The sequence below is a fragment of the Magallana gigas genome, chromosome 8, assembly GCF_963853765.1.
Source record: "Magallana gigas chromosome 8, xbMagGiga1.1, whole genome shotgun sequence".
NCBI classification, from domain to species: domain Eukaryota; kingdom Metazoa; phylum Mollusca; class Bivalvia; order Ostreida; family Ostreidae; genus Magallana; species Magallana gigas.
The window spans coordinates 25,820,888-25,838,858 of NC_088860.1; the positions used below are offsets into that span (position 1 = coordinate 25,820,888).

At 34.9% G+C, this 17,971-nt stretch overlaps 1 protein-coding gene across 1 annotated transcript in view; it reads left to right on the forward strand.

The window, feature by feature from the left end:
* The window catches only part of LOC105331084 (uncharacterized), a 109,598-nt gene that overhangs the window by 42,012 nt on the left and 49,615 nt on the right, over positions 1-17,971 (forward strand). The window contains exons 4-5 of the mRNA XM_066069080.1: positions 14,874-15,064; positions 15,849-16,547. Of these exons, the coding sequence (XP_065925152.1) occupies positions 14,874-15,064; positions 15,849-16,547 (890 nt within the window). The remainder of the gene's footprint in view (positions 1-14,873; positions 15,065-15,848; positions 16,548-17,971) is intronic.

The following is a 17,971-nucleotide window of genomic DNA, read 5'->3' on the forward strand; positions in this document are numbered from 1 at the left end:
TGTTGCAGATTACAGGGAAAAGTTTTCAGTTTTCAAGCACATTACTTAGGGCATGAGATCTTTGACGTTGTACTATTTCCTATTCTTTCTCCCCCCAGGGGCTAGTTGTAGAGATTTCAAACGAATTTTAGAGGGAACCGATTGGTGAATGAGCTCGCGGATTTTTTTTTTCCATCATTGTATTGATTGATCTATAATACATCAATAGGTATTCTTTACGATCGGCTTGTTTGGGTCGATACTAATTCAAACATGATACAAGTACTTGGTTAATGAGTTTTCCAATTAAATCAAGGCTGTTGGTTTTATTTTTTAAAGCTGAATATCCATTTACAGCCAAAGAACTTTTAATAGTTGAGTTTTGCCTTGATTTAATACGACTCGTTGTAGGTATATTTGGTAATTCATATGCCAAGAATGCGTTTTGCAAAGAACTTAAACGTTGTAAATCTACACTCTCGTGCATGGAGAAATCCTTATTGCACAGTTTTAATGAAACCGTTAATATCAACACTATTACAAACTTCACCGGTACTTTATACGGTATTTTGTTCTGGTTTTGGTCTGCTTTGTTCTTTTTTTGTGTGTGTTTCTTGTGTGTGTGTTTTTTGTGTTTTTGTTTTTGTTTTTTTTTTGGTTGTGTTTTTTTGCATAACAATTATCCGTGTATTTCCTCGAGAAATCGCTTTTTTTCGGGGGGGGGGGGGGGGGGGGGGGGGGCTCTAGATTTTTTTTTTGGGGGGGGGGGAGGGGTGGTTGCTTTACGTTTTTGTATTTTTGTATGTATGTTTGTTTTTGTTTTTTGGTTTTTTTTGGTTTTTTTGGTTTTTTTTTGTTTTGGTTTGTTTGTTTGGTTTTTTTTTGGCATAACGCCTTTCCGTATTTTTGCACGAGAAATCTCATCAGGTGGTCATCATTGGTGACAGAATATATATCTTTCAATAACATACCTTAAACTTCTGAGCTAAAAAAAACCCCACTTCATCCATATTATCTAATATTCAAGAATACTAAGTATTTTGAAACCACCTTTTGCGTCACACATGACGATTGAAACATGTTTTCTCGTGTTATACGATCTTTTTACGCGTAATTGAGATATGCCGAAAACAGTTCCGTATGAAATAATATCAGAGAGTTTCAAGGCCTGTTAGGGCCGAGGACTGTCTGAAATTTTTCATTGCAATATCGTACTTAAAAACACTGCCATTGAATTTCATTGTTGATTAATACCTGAGACAGTCCGATTTTGAAGGATATCAGTACTGTAGCCACTGGTAACGGTCTGATATTAAGAAGCTCACTAATATCGGACTGTCACAGGAAAAAATAGAACACAGGAATGACATCACAGCAGTGTTTGGGTATACAAATGAGTTTTGATTAAATAACAAATGACGAAGTTATTAGCACTTCACAATCCCACTTCCACCCTCCAGAAAAAAAATCCGAAAAAATGTAAACCGATTCCGTTGGAATTGTGACATGTCTATGAATTCTCCGGCATGCTTAAAGTTTTAGGGGAGTGTTTGTTGATGCTTTTTGCAAGGGAAGACTCAGATACTTGGGAGAAATAATTGATCAAGTTTTATCAGATTCAATGAATCATTACGGCTTTTTGCGTAATCACATCAGCAGTCTCCATGGACGTTTTGTTGCGGAGATTTTTTCCCCCCTTCTTCTTTAATCAAACCTATAGACCTCTGCAGGTTCGTTTGTTGAATCTGATTGGTTTAACGGACTTTTGTGAAAAGGAATGCAGGAATGATATCTACGGGGATTTGCTAGGCCTAGTTTTCTATAGGATTATTTACGTTTGTTGTTCATTAGTGTATTAATCGTGATTTCTTGGAAAGAGTTCGCTTTAAAAAAAAAAAGAAAATATACAGGATTGAGAATGTTTACATTTACCTAGAAAAAGGAATTCCACGCAACCATTGCCAATTTAATTGTCAAATTAATTAAAGTAGATTGTTTTTTACCTAACATATTTTGACAACAACGTTAGCTTTTAAAAAGCTAAGAAAGTCAACCAGCGGAATATTAAATTTCAGGTCAAAGTGAATACACTATTTGTTGAATTACATAATTTATATATAGTTTTTCAGAACAATCATAACGGCCGGGTGCACACCTTTTTAAAGTAATCTACAGCAACTTTGCATGTTGTATTTTTGAATTGTAACTTTGCAAAGACTGCTCTCTGAAATAAAGGTCCCTCGTTGAAAACCATTGTCATGTCCTCTCCAAAATGAACGAATGAGGACCCAAAACCGTGGCTGCAGACGATACCCGTGGAAAGTCTTCCATTACACAAGCGTGACTGGTGATGCGCAGTCTGACCTAGAAACTGATCAGTTTCATAACTTATTCGAATTTCTCAAACACAGACTGTCCAATTACATTGAATGTTCGAGAATGTAGGCATTCAATGTCAATTTTATCATTTATGTGGCGATTTCGTAACTGTTCGTCACATATGTTACTCCAATATATCCAAAGGGGTTAGACCCAAATAAAAAAAAACTATAATGAAAATGACATAAATGTAGAAGTGCACAGAACAGATCAGATAAAATGCATCCTAAGTACATTGTATATGATATAAAGAGTCCCTGATCTTCTGTGATTATGTGATGGGGGACAGCTCGGGTATAGATAATATCATCATAATAATCATCCCTGAACCCGGTGGGTCAAATCATATCCCATACTAAAAATACTTACCGGGATATTTGTATTGTTTTAGGACACCCTATAAAAGGTACCATATCAATAACACAAATGTGCGTCATAATTTGAAATCATTAAACTCGATTTCATAAGGTTCGTGAAATGCGTTGGTCACATAAAAAATATTTTTATAATTTTTATTTTATATATTTATAAGATCTTTACCAAAAAGGATAGCGTGCACATTGTATTACACCTGTTAGGGTGTCCAAAATTAATTCTACGTTTTTTAACGTCCCTTCAAACTACCAAACCTACCGGGGCGGGGGGGGGGGGGGGGGCGATAAAATTAAAAAAACAAACAAAATTTTCAAACATGGAAGTTTTATTCATTTACATTAATCCAAATATGGAGTAATGAATATTCAAGCTACTTATAGACTAGCTTTTAATGATTTTGCATGGTCAGTTATAAATATAGACAATCCCGTTGAGTATCCGATATATCATTAATATTTTGCCCTAGACATTTAGTATTTCTACAGATTGGAGTATTTTAGTTACAATAAGTAGAATTATACTGGAGAAGATAAAATTGAAAATAGAGGCTTATTTGTTTTGTCTTGGTTTTTTTTTAAACAACGATTTCTTCTAAACCTACGCACGCTGGTGGTGTTAAACAAAGAATTAAAAAAAGCCTTATCGGGATATGTTCTTCTAAAAAATCATTTTTAAAAACGCAGCTATACACAAGGCGACCTTAATATGCACGAATATTTGATTTTCCTCACTTGAAGCATTGCCTCCCACACGCCAATTAATGAAAAATAAATTCCAACTTCCCCAACATTTATTAAGTGAAAATTTCAGAAAGCTGTCTGTGTTGCTGCGTTATTCATCAGAATCAACTTTCTCCCGCTCGACCTAAAAAAAAAAGGATAAGAAGTTCAGCATCATTATGCTGTGTGCGTGAGAAGGGGTTTTTATGATATCCAAAGCGCATAACAGAGAAGCCGTCATGATTAAATCAGGACACCAATTATAACCACTCACTATTAATTGATACCTTCGACATAGTATGACGTGTTCGAAATCGTTCGAGTTGTCTTGTAGTCTAAAGATAAATCGGCATCAATAGAGCTATCTGTCGCCGTCCACCTAGCTTCAGGTACTAGGCGTCAGGTACTCGTACCTCTCTCGGTCAACACGATCTGATGACAGTCAATTCTGGAATTCTATCGAAACCAGATCAAAAATGTTGCGCTGGGGTAGCTATAGCGACCACCATTTTGTGGAATCAAATTAACTTTGTCGCGGGCTAATTATTTGGAAGTTAAATATAGAGACTGCTGCAAATTCTTGTCGCAGAGCGGGTTTTTATGTGTTAAATCATGATAAGGGACTATTTACTATTACATCGGGTTCGATGACTGTTTTTTTTTTTTGAAAAAAGAGGAAGTATCCAGTTCTCTATTGCACTGTGTTGCATGCGGTTGTAGTATGAAGTTAACCATATTTATGGTAATTTTGGAGAGAGAGAAAAAAATTTAGTTGGGAGATGCATTATTCAGAAGATGAAAGGTTTTCAAGGAATGGTGGAACAATCAAGAAATGATGAGTTGATATCATCTGCATTAGTGATCGGGCCGGAGTAATACATGTAAAGTTAGAGGAATTAGTGTTCGGCTGGAAACGAAGGAGGAATGCATGCCTCCAGTTCTCCCCTTATTCCCGTCAATATTTGTTACTAATACCGGGAGATAAATAAAGAATGAGACCAATTGCTGAATTACGATTTCAGTCGGCGAAATAGTCTCTCTCTCTTTACTTGACGTAGAAGGACAGTTCGATGTGCCCCATATGTGTGTTGCAAATGTCTTAATTGAAAAACGCCAAGGAAAAATAATAAAGTAGTGATGATGCTCGCTTGCTGAGACTTCAGCTTCTGCCTTTTTTTTTATTTTTTGAACGCTGAGAGTTTTAATTAACCGACCAATAAAAACAGTAAGGCGAACCAATCTTTAATAGTGGTGGTGATAGGAAAGAGTTCATATTGTGGAAACTTGAATATTACGTAGAAAATGTCAACGACAAAATGCCTTGCTCAGCTGCAGCTGACTTGGTAGTTCCATGTGACTGTCACAGAGAGTTCTGTGAATTCAGAAGTCAGGATTCGTGTACCGACGCGTCCAACAACATCTTCGCAAATAAAAGCTCGGCCTTATCAAAACCGATATGCTAAAAGTCCTGGAAATACTCACATGTCTATGACTCGTCTATGACTTTTCTTTGACACGACACGAGTTCGGTAGACAGTGCAATTCGGCAAAAAAAAAAGAGGGTGCATATATTGCAGGGTTTGTTTGGTTTTTTTTTGGTGCGATGGTGCGATAGCTTGATCCTTGGAGAGAGTGTTCTATTCTCAGTTTATTTGTGTTATGTCCTTGAGTGCTTCCGCTGGGAACTTGGACCGAGTACATTTGATGCACGATGATTGCAAACTGTTTGTATCGTGTGAGACCTTCCCCTCCCTGGACAGTAGCAGGACCTCAAGGACCCAGGGTAAAAGAAAGCAACACCGATACAAAGGTAAAATAGGAGCAAAGCTAAAAAATGGTCCGGGGTATACACATGTACGTGAAAGTGGGTCCAAGAGTGTTCTTCGTTTTTTGGTTTTTTTTTTGTAAAGTAAAGAAATAAAAATCTGTAACTAAAGTTGTTCAGGGTTACATATACATGTACGTTTTGTTTGAAACACTAATACTTGTGCAGAACTGGAACCTAAGTGTCTTCATTTCCATGCAATGTACAATGCAGTACAATGCATGCATACAGTTTTGTACAATACAACATACACTCGTTAATTCTTGTGGAATGTTTATTTTTTTTTTTTAAATTAATTACAAATTAAATTAATTAATTACAAATATGTTAATGAATTATACTAACCTTAAATAATACCGGTATATCGAGAATTCGACCAAATTAGATTTCGTCACCTTCATCGTGTGTCTTTTGCACGATTAGACAAAATCATAGGATATATAAAGAGTATTACATTACCTCTCAGCCCATTGAAAGGCTATATATTAGATATTAGTTTTACTCGTGACTGTTGGGGTGTAGTCTCATTAACGTCGGACTGACTGTTCAGTAAGAGGACTAGTCATAAGGCAGATTTAAGGCGGTAACGCTGGTTCTCAGACAGGCTTACGATATCCGTTTCGTAATGAACTGGAAAACAGGTCTCACCTGTTTAAAAAATTTCACACAACCCTCCTTTCCCTCTCAACATATATTTCTTGAGTCTTCCATCTTTGCAAATATGCCTATATATCATATCAGAAATGCTGTCAATATTGGAAGTAGTGCCATTTTATATCGGTCGTCTTATACTAATGACTTTCAATAATATCCTAGTGATTCTGACCTTTGCTTCTATAGACACTGGTATGCAAGATGCTCTGAGCGCTTTTTTTTTTACATCTGTCACTACAAAGTACATATAGTTTACATTGATCTGTCCTCAACCTGACATCGTCATCTGGAAAAATCAGGGTTATTTGTATATAGGTTTTAGGTTACCTACTATCTTCATAAGTTCAAAGTAACCTACAGAGCAATAAGTTTACCTTGATCTGTGCCCAACATGACGTCATTTTCTGGAGAATTCAGTGTCAGGTAAAACTTTCAATAAAAGAGCAGTGTTTTGTAAGTTGGATCCCAGTTTCTTGGTTACCCCTCTTCATAAGTTCAAAATAACATACAGAAATCGATACTTATAAATAACAGATAACAACGGAAAACTCTTTAACTTTACCGAGGGGTTTTCAAATCTGTGTTATATCAAATCTATAAGAAGTAATGCTGCAATTTTAAATCCAACAAAAATGACATTCAGCTCTTGAAGAGGATAATATTGCTCACATGAGACTTTGAAATGTTGTCACACTTTTCAATCTATAAACAGCAATTTGAATCCTTTGACGGAAAAACTTGGATGTCTAATTTGATAAACTTGATTTCTAGTCATCTAAAAAACGGGTCGTTGCTGAGAAAACCGTTGTGTAATATCAGTTATTGTCCTGGTTTTGTCACGATTTTATGTGGGTGAATCTTGTATTTGTATATTCTTAATGTGTATTACATCTCTACTTACAGTTGGGGAAGGGAGAAGCTTAATTAACAACCATAACACTGCAGTTCCAAAAGAACGAGAATTTAAAATTCATATAAAAAACTTAATCCTACGTAAAATTTTAATTTGAATTCATTTTAAATAGGCCAATTTTTGGGGTTGCCAATTTTTAAATAATTTCCAATTGGTTCTAAATTTTTTTATACTTTAACATAATTATTCCATAATTTGATAAAGTCCATATTCGTGGTCAAGTGGTTTTAAAGAAGTCCACGAAAATTGCGCCAGTACGAATTCAAAATGTTCCACATTATTCAGTATGTCTGCACTTAAGAGGTTTTTTAAAGTGATTTTTTTCAGTCTTGTTTCTCCAGATGAATAAATATTCTTTCAAGTCTACACGGCAGAAGCAAGCAGTTTCATTGTTTACCTTCAATGCTTGCGAACATCGCAATGTTTGTGTAACATTCTCATAGTTTACATCAGGAAAAGTGCTTCAAATGTTAATGGGTTTGTAATGGAATGCGCAACTGTTTCAAGAAAAAAAGTTACTTGAAAAATCTGCGATATGCGGCCGCAGTTAACAGGAAGTCAAAGTCGTAGAAGCGATACTATTGAAGAATAATTGTTTAATTCAAGAAATAGCATTCCATTGTTGGAATCTACGGGGGTATGGGTTATCTTTTTTTAAGTACACAATGTGTTAAGTTTATTTAGTGAGATGTACATCTCTTTGCACTTGAATGATTGTAATATAAATATTTGTTCTGTTACATAAGACATTCTATATCTTGTTTCGATATCTAAATCCTTGTTATAATTTCACATAGCTTCACTGTCTAAGAACCCTTTGGCATCTATACCATAACTTTATTTTTCGTAAACTATATATTTAATTTACGTTAACTCTTGGGTTTTGATAAAGAAAAACAATGGCATTTCTTAAAATCATTCGCGAATGTTTAAAACTGTCACTTACTATATAAGAACATTCATTTCTCCACCACTGACAATGACATCTTATCACCACTTATTGGTATATTGATTTGATATTAATTGTTACCTTTATACGTTCAATTTTTTTTATATTACACCAATATGAATTGGTATAGAATATCTTAATGCATCCGTAATTCTATGAACGATCATTATTATATTCAGCGTATGAAATCTATATATGACTTAAGGTTCATATCCTCTTTTTATCCCTACGCTACCATTTTGCACTAAGTGGTGCATGTTGTTAACATTGTGGTAATGTTAGTGGCGGTATAGTTATGATAACTATTGTATTATGTATTGATGTCATTAGATGTGTTTAGTTGTTTGTGGTTTGTGGTGGTGTTAATGGCCGTTAAGTTGTGATTGATGCGGTGTTGTATAGTGATTTATCCTTTGTGGTATTTATAATAAGTTGGTTAGTGGTATTAGTGGCGGTGATAGTGTTGATGGATTCGTAGTGTAGTAATATATCCTTAGTGGAATTCATTATGATAAGTTGGTTAGTGGAGCTATTGGTGGTGGTGTTAATGGTCTTAAAGCTGCATGTGGTCGCAGTGGTGCTGCAAGGTGATAAATCCTTAGTGGTGTTCAATATACATGTAATAAGTTGTTTAGTGGTATAAATGGTGGTGGCCTTAATGACTAGATGCCAGCTAATAGAACATTTTCAACATGACTATATTTCTGCAATTTCTAGTTTTGATGATGTTGCTGTCATCTTGTTAAGATAGCGGCGAAGCCAATGAAAAAAAAGCTACAATAAGCTGATGCCGTTTGACAAATTCAAAATATATATTTTCTAGTAAATAATCAATATTTTCAGCCGTCAATTTCGTATTTACTAGCATCCAGAATACAAATATCTTGTTGATAGAATTCAAAATTTACAACAATCTTTTTAATCGCATCTTCTCTTTGCTTTCTGGCAGAGCTCGGAAAAAACGCGTTTTTGCCCAGCTCTGTCGGAAAAACCAGAAAAGATGTGATTGCAATCCTAACAAGGTATGATAAGGTGATTATTTTGTCTTCTATATATACCTAAGTTCAAGATTAGAGGTAAATCAAACGAGCTGGATAATTATGGCCGTGTTTAGACTGTTTCATCCTCCTGCAAAAGAAGAGCGCTGTTATATGTATTAGTATACATATATAAATTATTTTTAATGTATTAAATTAAATCACAAAAATATAACATTATGGTCTGTTCTTTTCTAAATTATAGTTTGTAGCACAAAAAATAATAAGGCGTGTTAATCATTGGATATTTTTTTGACGATACCCAAACCGTGAATTGTTTGTCTCATATGGTCTGTCATATTCCAATGCTGTATCGAGAGGATTCTTAACAAAATGGTATGATCTGATGTACTTTGTCATAGCCTTTGTATTTGTTTGTCAGAGCTGTTGTTTATAACAGATTATAAATCAATTATACAAAGAATTCAAAAAACAGCTAGGTGCGACTGTTTGTTTTTTTTGGTTGGTAATGCTATTTTGTACGGTTTGTTGTTAGTAAAGTGCGTTTGAAAAACAAGAACCCGACTGCATTACGTCGTCGAGTAAAAAAAATGATCATTAGATTGAACGCGTCATTAATAAAATGAAAATGATTATTACTTTTTGAGCATTTGTTTGTCCAATTTTTCTGACAAATTGATAAGCCGATGATATCAAAAAGAACAAGAAGAAGGGAAAACATGTTTGCTACTTGGGCTGATCTGTTTTCCAAGTCGGTGTAACGTTATCAAAAATCTTGAAAAGGGAAGAAAATCCAATATAGTTGCGTGCAATTTCACATTTTGACTCCGGATTTTCACAAAGTACCGAGGTAATGTGTATGATACAAACGATTTCTGTAACCCCCCGGGAGCAAAACGCACTGCAGTTGTTGTACTGTCGCCGTTTTCCTCCGAAACAACAGTGTGACCTATTGGAATCCTGTGGAATGCCATTGCGTGACGTTGTGTTGTAGATGTGTGTGGTAATTAGCTTTCATGGGAGCTATGAATGAGGAAATATCAAATTTATTCAAGGTTTTCATCTGCAAAAAAAATTAATATTTTAAAAACATTTTGGAAAGTGTTCGAGATATTTTTTTTTAAAAACATGTACCGATCAGGGTATGTTATCGATGAAATACACAACGGACTTTGCGAACTTTGGCTGGTTTCGCATTCAGGTGCTTTTGATCCCTTTGATATACTGGCCTTGAAGATGTGTAATCAAAAGCAGATTTATGTAATGTTTCATCAAGAATGGAAATAAAACATGCTAAAAAACAACAAAGGTGTAGATACTGTGCTAGCTTTTATTTCTTTTCGTTTCAAAAAAAGAAAAATACATGCCTAATAGAATAGTATGCCGTTAAGTCTAGACGGAACATGATTAAAATTGCAAAAAAAAAAATAGTTGGGAAATACCGGTTGTTCGCAAAGTCGAGCGATTGTTTAGTGATCTTTTGTTTTGGAATCTGTGATTATGTCCTTTGGCGGGCAATAAAAATGGTAGAATCAGCTAAATAGCACAGCATTACTAGAATTGACAGAATCAATATCAAACAAGTTGATCATACACTTGTCCCCATGGAGTAAGCCGCTCGTATTTAAATCTTTGGGAGATGTGTACGTATACAAATATTCATTAACTTCAATTGCAGAATCATACGCTACAAGATGACGATGTCCTGTTTATTCATAACATTTCTCAGTGGACCCACCTCTCTGTCGATGCTTGTTTACAAAGCCGTATTTCCGGGAAAATATTTAGATATTTGTGATTTATGTACTTTTATCCATTTTATTTGAGCCATTTTGCCTCTTTGACTCTCATTTGGTATTATATATTGAGTCGTTATTAGTTATTTCAACTGCAATTTAAAAAAAAAGCCTCGCCGGATCTAGAGTGTGTTTGGTTTGTTTTTCTCGATTCCTCGTCATTTGAGCGTGCAAATTTCATTGCCTCCAGGATTGTATTACATTTTCATTTGATGGGACACAGACAGTAGTAGTGGCGCTAGGAAAAACCCAAACAAACAACAACCAAAATTTCAGAGCTTGCACGCATAATTCATAGAAATGGAAGTCTCTATCGGTCTATTGTCTAACTCGATGGTTTCATGTGGGAGAGGATTAAACTGAATGAAAACATTAAGTATTCCAGCTTTGTCTCTTGCACGAGGTACACATGTTTCACGAAAGAGCCACCTTTGGGCTGGCGGAACCGTGGGTGTGCAGGAGGGAAGGGAACCCCCCTCCTCTCGATAGCGAACAGAATTCGGATTATTTCCTCAAGTTGTGGGGCAAACGAAGCCAGTGTGTGAAATGGCCCGGTAAGAAATTAACGTAACGTTTTTCTGTTTTGTATACACTCATCTTCTACCCAAGTAAAGGGTTACCTTGATTATACAATGAACCTGTAAAGGCTGTCGAAATAATCAAACGCGGTTAATCAGTGGGGTTTGTTTAATGTTAAACTTGAGGTTAGCCAACATTTGCACAAATGGATATCAAAAGTAATACCATATGTGGGGTTTGCAATTTTGCAATGAGGTGTAAACGATCAAACTGGGTAAACGGTACGTGAAATGAATGGTAAAGATCAAAGCTGACGTTAGTGTTGGGCGATAACTGTGATACTGTAGATTCCTTATTTTACGCGAGTACTTAATTCCGCGATTCAAACGTTTTGCACCGAATCGCAAAAATATAAAATCGCGAACGCCTAGTTTTTATCATTATGATATTTCAATCCTGTCTGAAAAATAAAAGCGATATTTTAAAATATACAAAACGTGTATTTTGCGATTTTACGCGGATATCAATTCCTCACTTTTAATTCTAAAGAAATATAAACGAATTGTAGCATTTAAGTTTACTCCAGAAGCAATTTTTGTAAATATATAGAATACGGTTTAACTGTTGATTGAATTTTTGGTAATAGTGGGATTTGCAGATACGCATGTAGATGGTTAAAAATTTAAAAAGTCTCAGAGAGGTTTTATTAAACCGATGTTTGAAGAAGTTGCAATGGTATGAGCTGGAGGTTAGCGGAGCCTGAAAATGGGTGTTACATTGTACTACTGGACTGAACTTGCCATTTGGTAAGTTGAAATAGGCCTAGATGTGAAAAAGATTGAGTGTGGTGAGATGTTGAGAAAAAAAACCGGCTTAATTACTGTTGGATTAAACAACTGTTTAACTCGAAGTTTAATAGAATTTTTTTAAAATGAATACAATGTACGTGTATATATCTGTCCCTTGAGTACTATAGAGATTTGCGAGATTTGTAAGATTGTCAATCGTTGTAACAAACATGATGTTAGAGGGTTTGCAAAGTTTAACTGTTGGATTAAACCTAAGGTTATGTACGAAAATGCATTTTAAAAATTGAAAGTTTAAAAAGGTCAACTGTAAATTGGATAAAACTCTGAGTTATCATAGAAACGGGTGTAAAAATATGGATTAATTTTAAATATTATAGAAGCTTTTGTGTGCTATATGGAATCAAACGATCAGTGAAATGAAAACCATTTCCAATGCATAAAGAGACAGTCTAAACATAAACAATGAGTCACTGAGTAAAAAAAAATTTACGACATCGAAATAAACGTATAGTAAATGACGTTACGATGACTTCCGTGCCGATTAATTATTTAGCATCGGGCTCGTAATACAGAGAAGTGACAGTTCCCGCGAGACATGACTGAGGTGTGAAACCTCTTTTTGTATTAAAAAAGAATGAGAGACTAGTCCTAGTGAGTAACAATTGTTTTTAAAGCTATTCAGATATTACGATTGTTATTCGATGTTGCACTGTCATTGTAATGTATATCATGCGATGAATTATTTACGACTTATCTTTTGCAAATGGTGATCATTGGGCTAGTGTGTATTTTCAGAGAGTTGATTTTTATATTACTCGATATAGGCCTATATTTTTTGTTTTAATGTTACATTTATCTGTTTTACAACTAAAATTACACCAAATGTGTATTCCGCAGTGTAGATAGACATACGCTTACAGGATATTTGCGGATACATCCTTATGTTAACATGACTTTGAAATTGTAAATAGTTCTGCTTCCACAGAAGGAAGATTGTTGGTGTCATACCAGTACTGTAGGTTACTGGAGTGTCCCTACCCTAGTGCCAAACCTGGCATTGCTTTCCATCTAGTGGGATCTCTTTGGTAATCTGGCAATTAGCAAGGATTTAACAAGGAATTTTGAATGCGGGGCACTGTAGTTAAATACTGACCAAAAATAGAGCCAATTATGTCAATTGTTAATGCAGGAGAACTTGATTGGTAACACTCCTTTATTGACCAGTAGTCGGAAAACTTATGGACTACTGCAGGCGTAAACTATTTATTAGGTGTAGTACACTCCTTTATTGGCCAACACATTGAAAACTTGTGAATTACATCAGTACATCAGCTGGTCAGGGCATCAGCAATTATTAGTATCAATATGCCTAGGCTTAAACAATATACATTATCAGACATTACATTGGCTATCCATATTAAAACAATCACAAAGTTTGTGATAGAATGTAGAGAGAAATCACTGCTATCTTTAAGGCTTGGGGTAGACTGAACATAAACTTAGTGCTGTTTTTTTTATCTGATCATATGTTACTAACTAAGAGTTAATTGTTTAAAGCCATGTTTGTAACATAAGGGTATGATTTCAAGGGTTAAGTTAACTTTTTTATTGAAATATGATATCTAATGATATGTTCAGAACCTAATGGTTCCAATAAATCTATAATTTTTTTCAGTTTTGTTTAATTTAAAGACAATGATAGGACCTAGTCCAATAGAGTAACCTAAATGAAATAGATTTTTAAAAAGTTATGTTTTTTATTGTAAATTAATACACACTATGGACATAAAAAATACAAGCAGATCAGACCAGTCAAAGATGTTCTGCTAATACATATTTTTTTATACTGAAAGTGCATAACATATGTCTTTTGGGGTTTGGAGGGGGAGGAGCCCAGACACCATCTAACTCTTTCTACACCCCCCCCCCCCCCCTTCCTTCTTGCCCATGCAGACCAATTAATAAATTCTGTTTTAAAGAAAGCCAAACAAAAGGTCTTTGACCCACTCACCTCAGAAGAAACAAGAAATGCAGATTCAGTATTTTCCATAGTACGTGCACGTGCCTTTGGGTATCATCATGAGCTACTAGATTGTCAACAAATAAACCAATCAGTGTATTCCATTTGCTGTCATTCAAACATTCCCTTGGCCCTTGAACTAATCAGTTACCCAAACTATACCTCTGTAATCAGGAGTGATATCTTTGCTTTTGATTGGTGTAATCTGGTTTGTTCCTCATTTTTCCAGCATTTAAATGTAAAAGTCATTTATTAAGGCCCCCAGACAACAATGAATAGCAACAAATTAAGGTTACTAGGTTCTTCTGAAAAAAAATAAACCCCACGTATACATAAATAAGGTGCTGTGAACAGATGTACACATGTGAAAGGCTTGCAAGAACACATGTATCCACAATCGGAAACTTCAAACGATATGTTTTCTTTGCTGATAAAATTTTTGTTATTAGGCCATACCGCTTCAAAATCATTTCAGTGATGGAATGTATAAGAGATGAATTCATTTTCCAAGGTTTACATGTGTATTCATACAGTGGTGAACTTAGTTTTTTGTTTGGTTTTGTAGTTAACACACATGTATTTATTTAACAAGGAATATAGGTGTTTAGGTAACAATGAGAGGTGATTTGGAATATCCTTTATCTATATAACGTTCACTGGAAAGGGGTGGGGGGGTATTGTTATTTGTTATTGTGCATTGATTTCAGAAATTACTTATTATTAAATATGAAAAAAAACCAAGATTTTTTTTTTTGAACTGCAGTGTATATTTTATTTATATTGATTTTCATATTATAATGAAATTTTTTATGTATGTTAGATGTTACGACTGATTCTTAAAATACTAAATATATATATGAAAGAAAGGATATGAATATTTTGAATTTGTTGATTTTTTTTCAGTATATATTATACATGTATATCTTTTTTTCCTTCAGACAAGTCCAATCTCGAAGAGGCAGAACGAACCCTATACGCTCTGAAGAAACTAGGGGCTAACAAGGAGTGCATAACGTCACTTCTGGATGGACTGACAAATTACATTAGAATTGTGCTCACGCTTACAGACAATTCGGAGTGTCCGTCGGTGGAGAAAGCCATCAATGAACTACTTAATCAAATCTTGCAGGTAATGCGCAGCTAATGACAATTTTTAACTTCATTCTCAACATCAGCAAGAGTAGTGGGATTGGTCTCAGTAATCCAATTTTATCTGATAGATTTATTAAGTAATTTGGTCTTGAGGTACATAAATCATTTAATTTGTCCAATGTTTACATGTTTGTTCTGTTAATAGATTGGTCTTATTTGCTTAATGGCAGTCTGCTAAAATCACAGCAATGTTCCAAGTTTAGCAATATTTCTGTATTTTGCAAGACAATTGTATTTTCAATAGCACTATGTGTTGTTGTTTTTTTAAAATTCATCAGTGGGTTAAGCAATGCTTTTTGTTTTAAACCATGTTTGCCTTTTTACTGAAAAATTACAAATACAGAAAGTTTATGATTTAAATGGATTATGGAATTATATAACCACATGAAAGTGATTTAGAAATATTAAGTAATACTTTTAAGTCACTCCAGTGTGGTTATATAATCCAAAATGGCTCTCTATCAAACTTTGCAGAACAACAAAACATTTTGTAGAGAAGACGTTGGCGGGAAAGATAGTTTAAAGAGGTAGAATTTCGAATAAACTGGTACAGTTAATATGTAAAGTATGCAATATCAAAGCTATATTACCATTATCATCAATATTCATTTGCATGCTAGCTAAATTTTGAGGCATGCATGCATAAGAATGAAAGAGGTTTCTTAGTGTAACAGCAAATGAAAAACTTTTATTTCTAACCTTTTTAAAAAGAAAAAAGTGCTACATATACTTTATTTAAGAATGAATTATTTTTCTTTTAGACTTGTTATGATCAGTTACAACAGACAAGGGTCCCTGATGAAAAATATGAACTCTTTATCCAGCTCTCCAAACTCCTCACGGCCGCACTGGAACTATTGCGGGGCGGTCAGACTCTGCATTTCACCGCTCTTAGTATCGTTAACAGGATTATCGACATGTGTATCGTCCACAAAAACTACGAAATTCCTTCCGCCTTGTCTCACAGCACGATACGTGAGTACCTTGATCAAGGTAGCTCGGACACTTTACATAAAAGTCCCAAACACTCTGGAAATAATGCGGCTAAGCATGAAGAGGGATGTGGTGCTAGCACTGCTTTTAAGCGGCCTTTTGCGAACTTTCAAAAAGGTGGTAACCATGATACTCATAGTGATAAAACGGACGAGGGTGCGGAGATGGGAAAGCTACATCTCCTTCCGCAGTTTAATTTTTCCCCATTAGAAATATTAACTTCCTACAACCCTAGTCAAATACTGAGCATTTTACACAACAGTATCACGATGCACAAGCGCATAATCGGGACTCGACAGAAGTGCACACCAAGCACCCGACTACGGACTTGCACGCATCATTGTTTACAAATTCTGAGTGCTCGGATTTTAGTTGTGATGAGCCATGGTTCGTATGTTCAGCACAGGATTATTGCAGATGGACATATTAAAACCCTTGTGGAAGCTTTGGATCCCAATCATGATCCAGTAAGTGATAGGTGTAAAGGAGAAACTTGTTTTTAAGTTTTTTATGCAAGGTTCTATGTTCAAATCCAGGTTGGATCAAATCAAAGCTTGGCTTTTATGTCATCAAGCATAAATCATAAAAATATGTTATGACGGAAGTAAACGTCATGCAATGAATAGAATTATAGATATTTTATATTAACTTCCAGTGCCCATTAAAAAAATTCATATCCATATCGTAATAGATGGAACATCCACTAGATGCCTCTTTTGAAACTTAAGGTGGCTTACTACATCTTGAAGTGGTTTCTCAAATCAGTAGAATATTACTTGATTATGATTAAAAACATGATGCATAAGAAGCATAGGAATCAAATAAGCAAAAAATGTGCAATTTTTGATTTTAAAAAGTCCTGATTTCAGAAATTTTAATTCAGTTGTTAAATATGAACAAAAGTCCAAGGCGGATCTGCGGTTAACAAGCTTTAACCATTGAGGTATGATAATATAAGACCAAATTGATTGATGAAAACAATTCAACAAATTAAGATTTAAATCGCCATCTTGTGACTTAGTGTCTTGATGTAGTGAGGTACCTTAACCAGAAGATTTTGAAAAAAAATTTTTTTTGTAAAAGTGTGTTCTAATAAAATTGTGTAGCTGAAGGAGAGAATAGCAATGGATTCTGCAAGCACAGTAAAAAAGATGAAGAGGGTACAACAAGTTGTTGAGGAGAGTGATAACTGTTCCTTGAAATGCTTTAAATGCACAAAGCTAATCTCATAACACATGGCATATGAAAGTAGCTACAATGAATTAATAGCATAGTGATGTCAGACAATCGGCATAACACTTGATCCAAACCACGTAACTGTCATCAAGCTAGTCAAGGCTCTAATTGGGATATTGATTTTCATTAAGGACAAAAGATAGTTTTGTGTAATATATGACAGTTATGTGTCAACTGGGGAGGGGGAAGTGGAGAGGCCCAGGACCCAATGTAAATATCACCTCTCTGTGTTTAGTCAGGTTGCGTCCTAACGAGAGAAAAAAATTTCTGGGCAAGGTTAGGTGCACTCTTAGAAAATGCGCTTGATCATGTCTGTCTTTTGTTTCGTACAATGACCAAATAGTCGCGATTGGCTGTTTGGGATTAAATGAGAGCTCTTCCAGTGAATGACGTTTTTTCTGTCAGAAGTGGTGTTCTATGGTGAGAAGAATATACAATTGTTGCCATTTTTTTCACTAATTTTCCCTACATTTTTGTTCATAGCTAGGTTTTATGATTAAAATCATTTTGGGTGTGAAGCAATTGAATCTACAATACATGTATATGACGCCTCAAGCACGTTCAGCTACTTAATCTGAAACGTGTACACGCATTGCATGAGATGGAATAAAAAGCAGATTATGGGTGATCTGACGACATCTATTCCAAGAAAAAT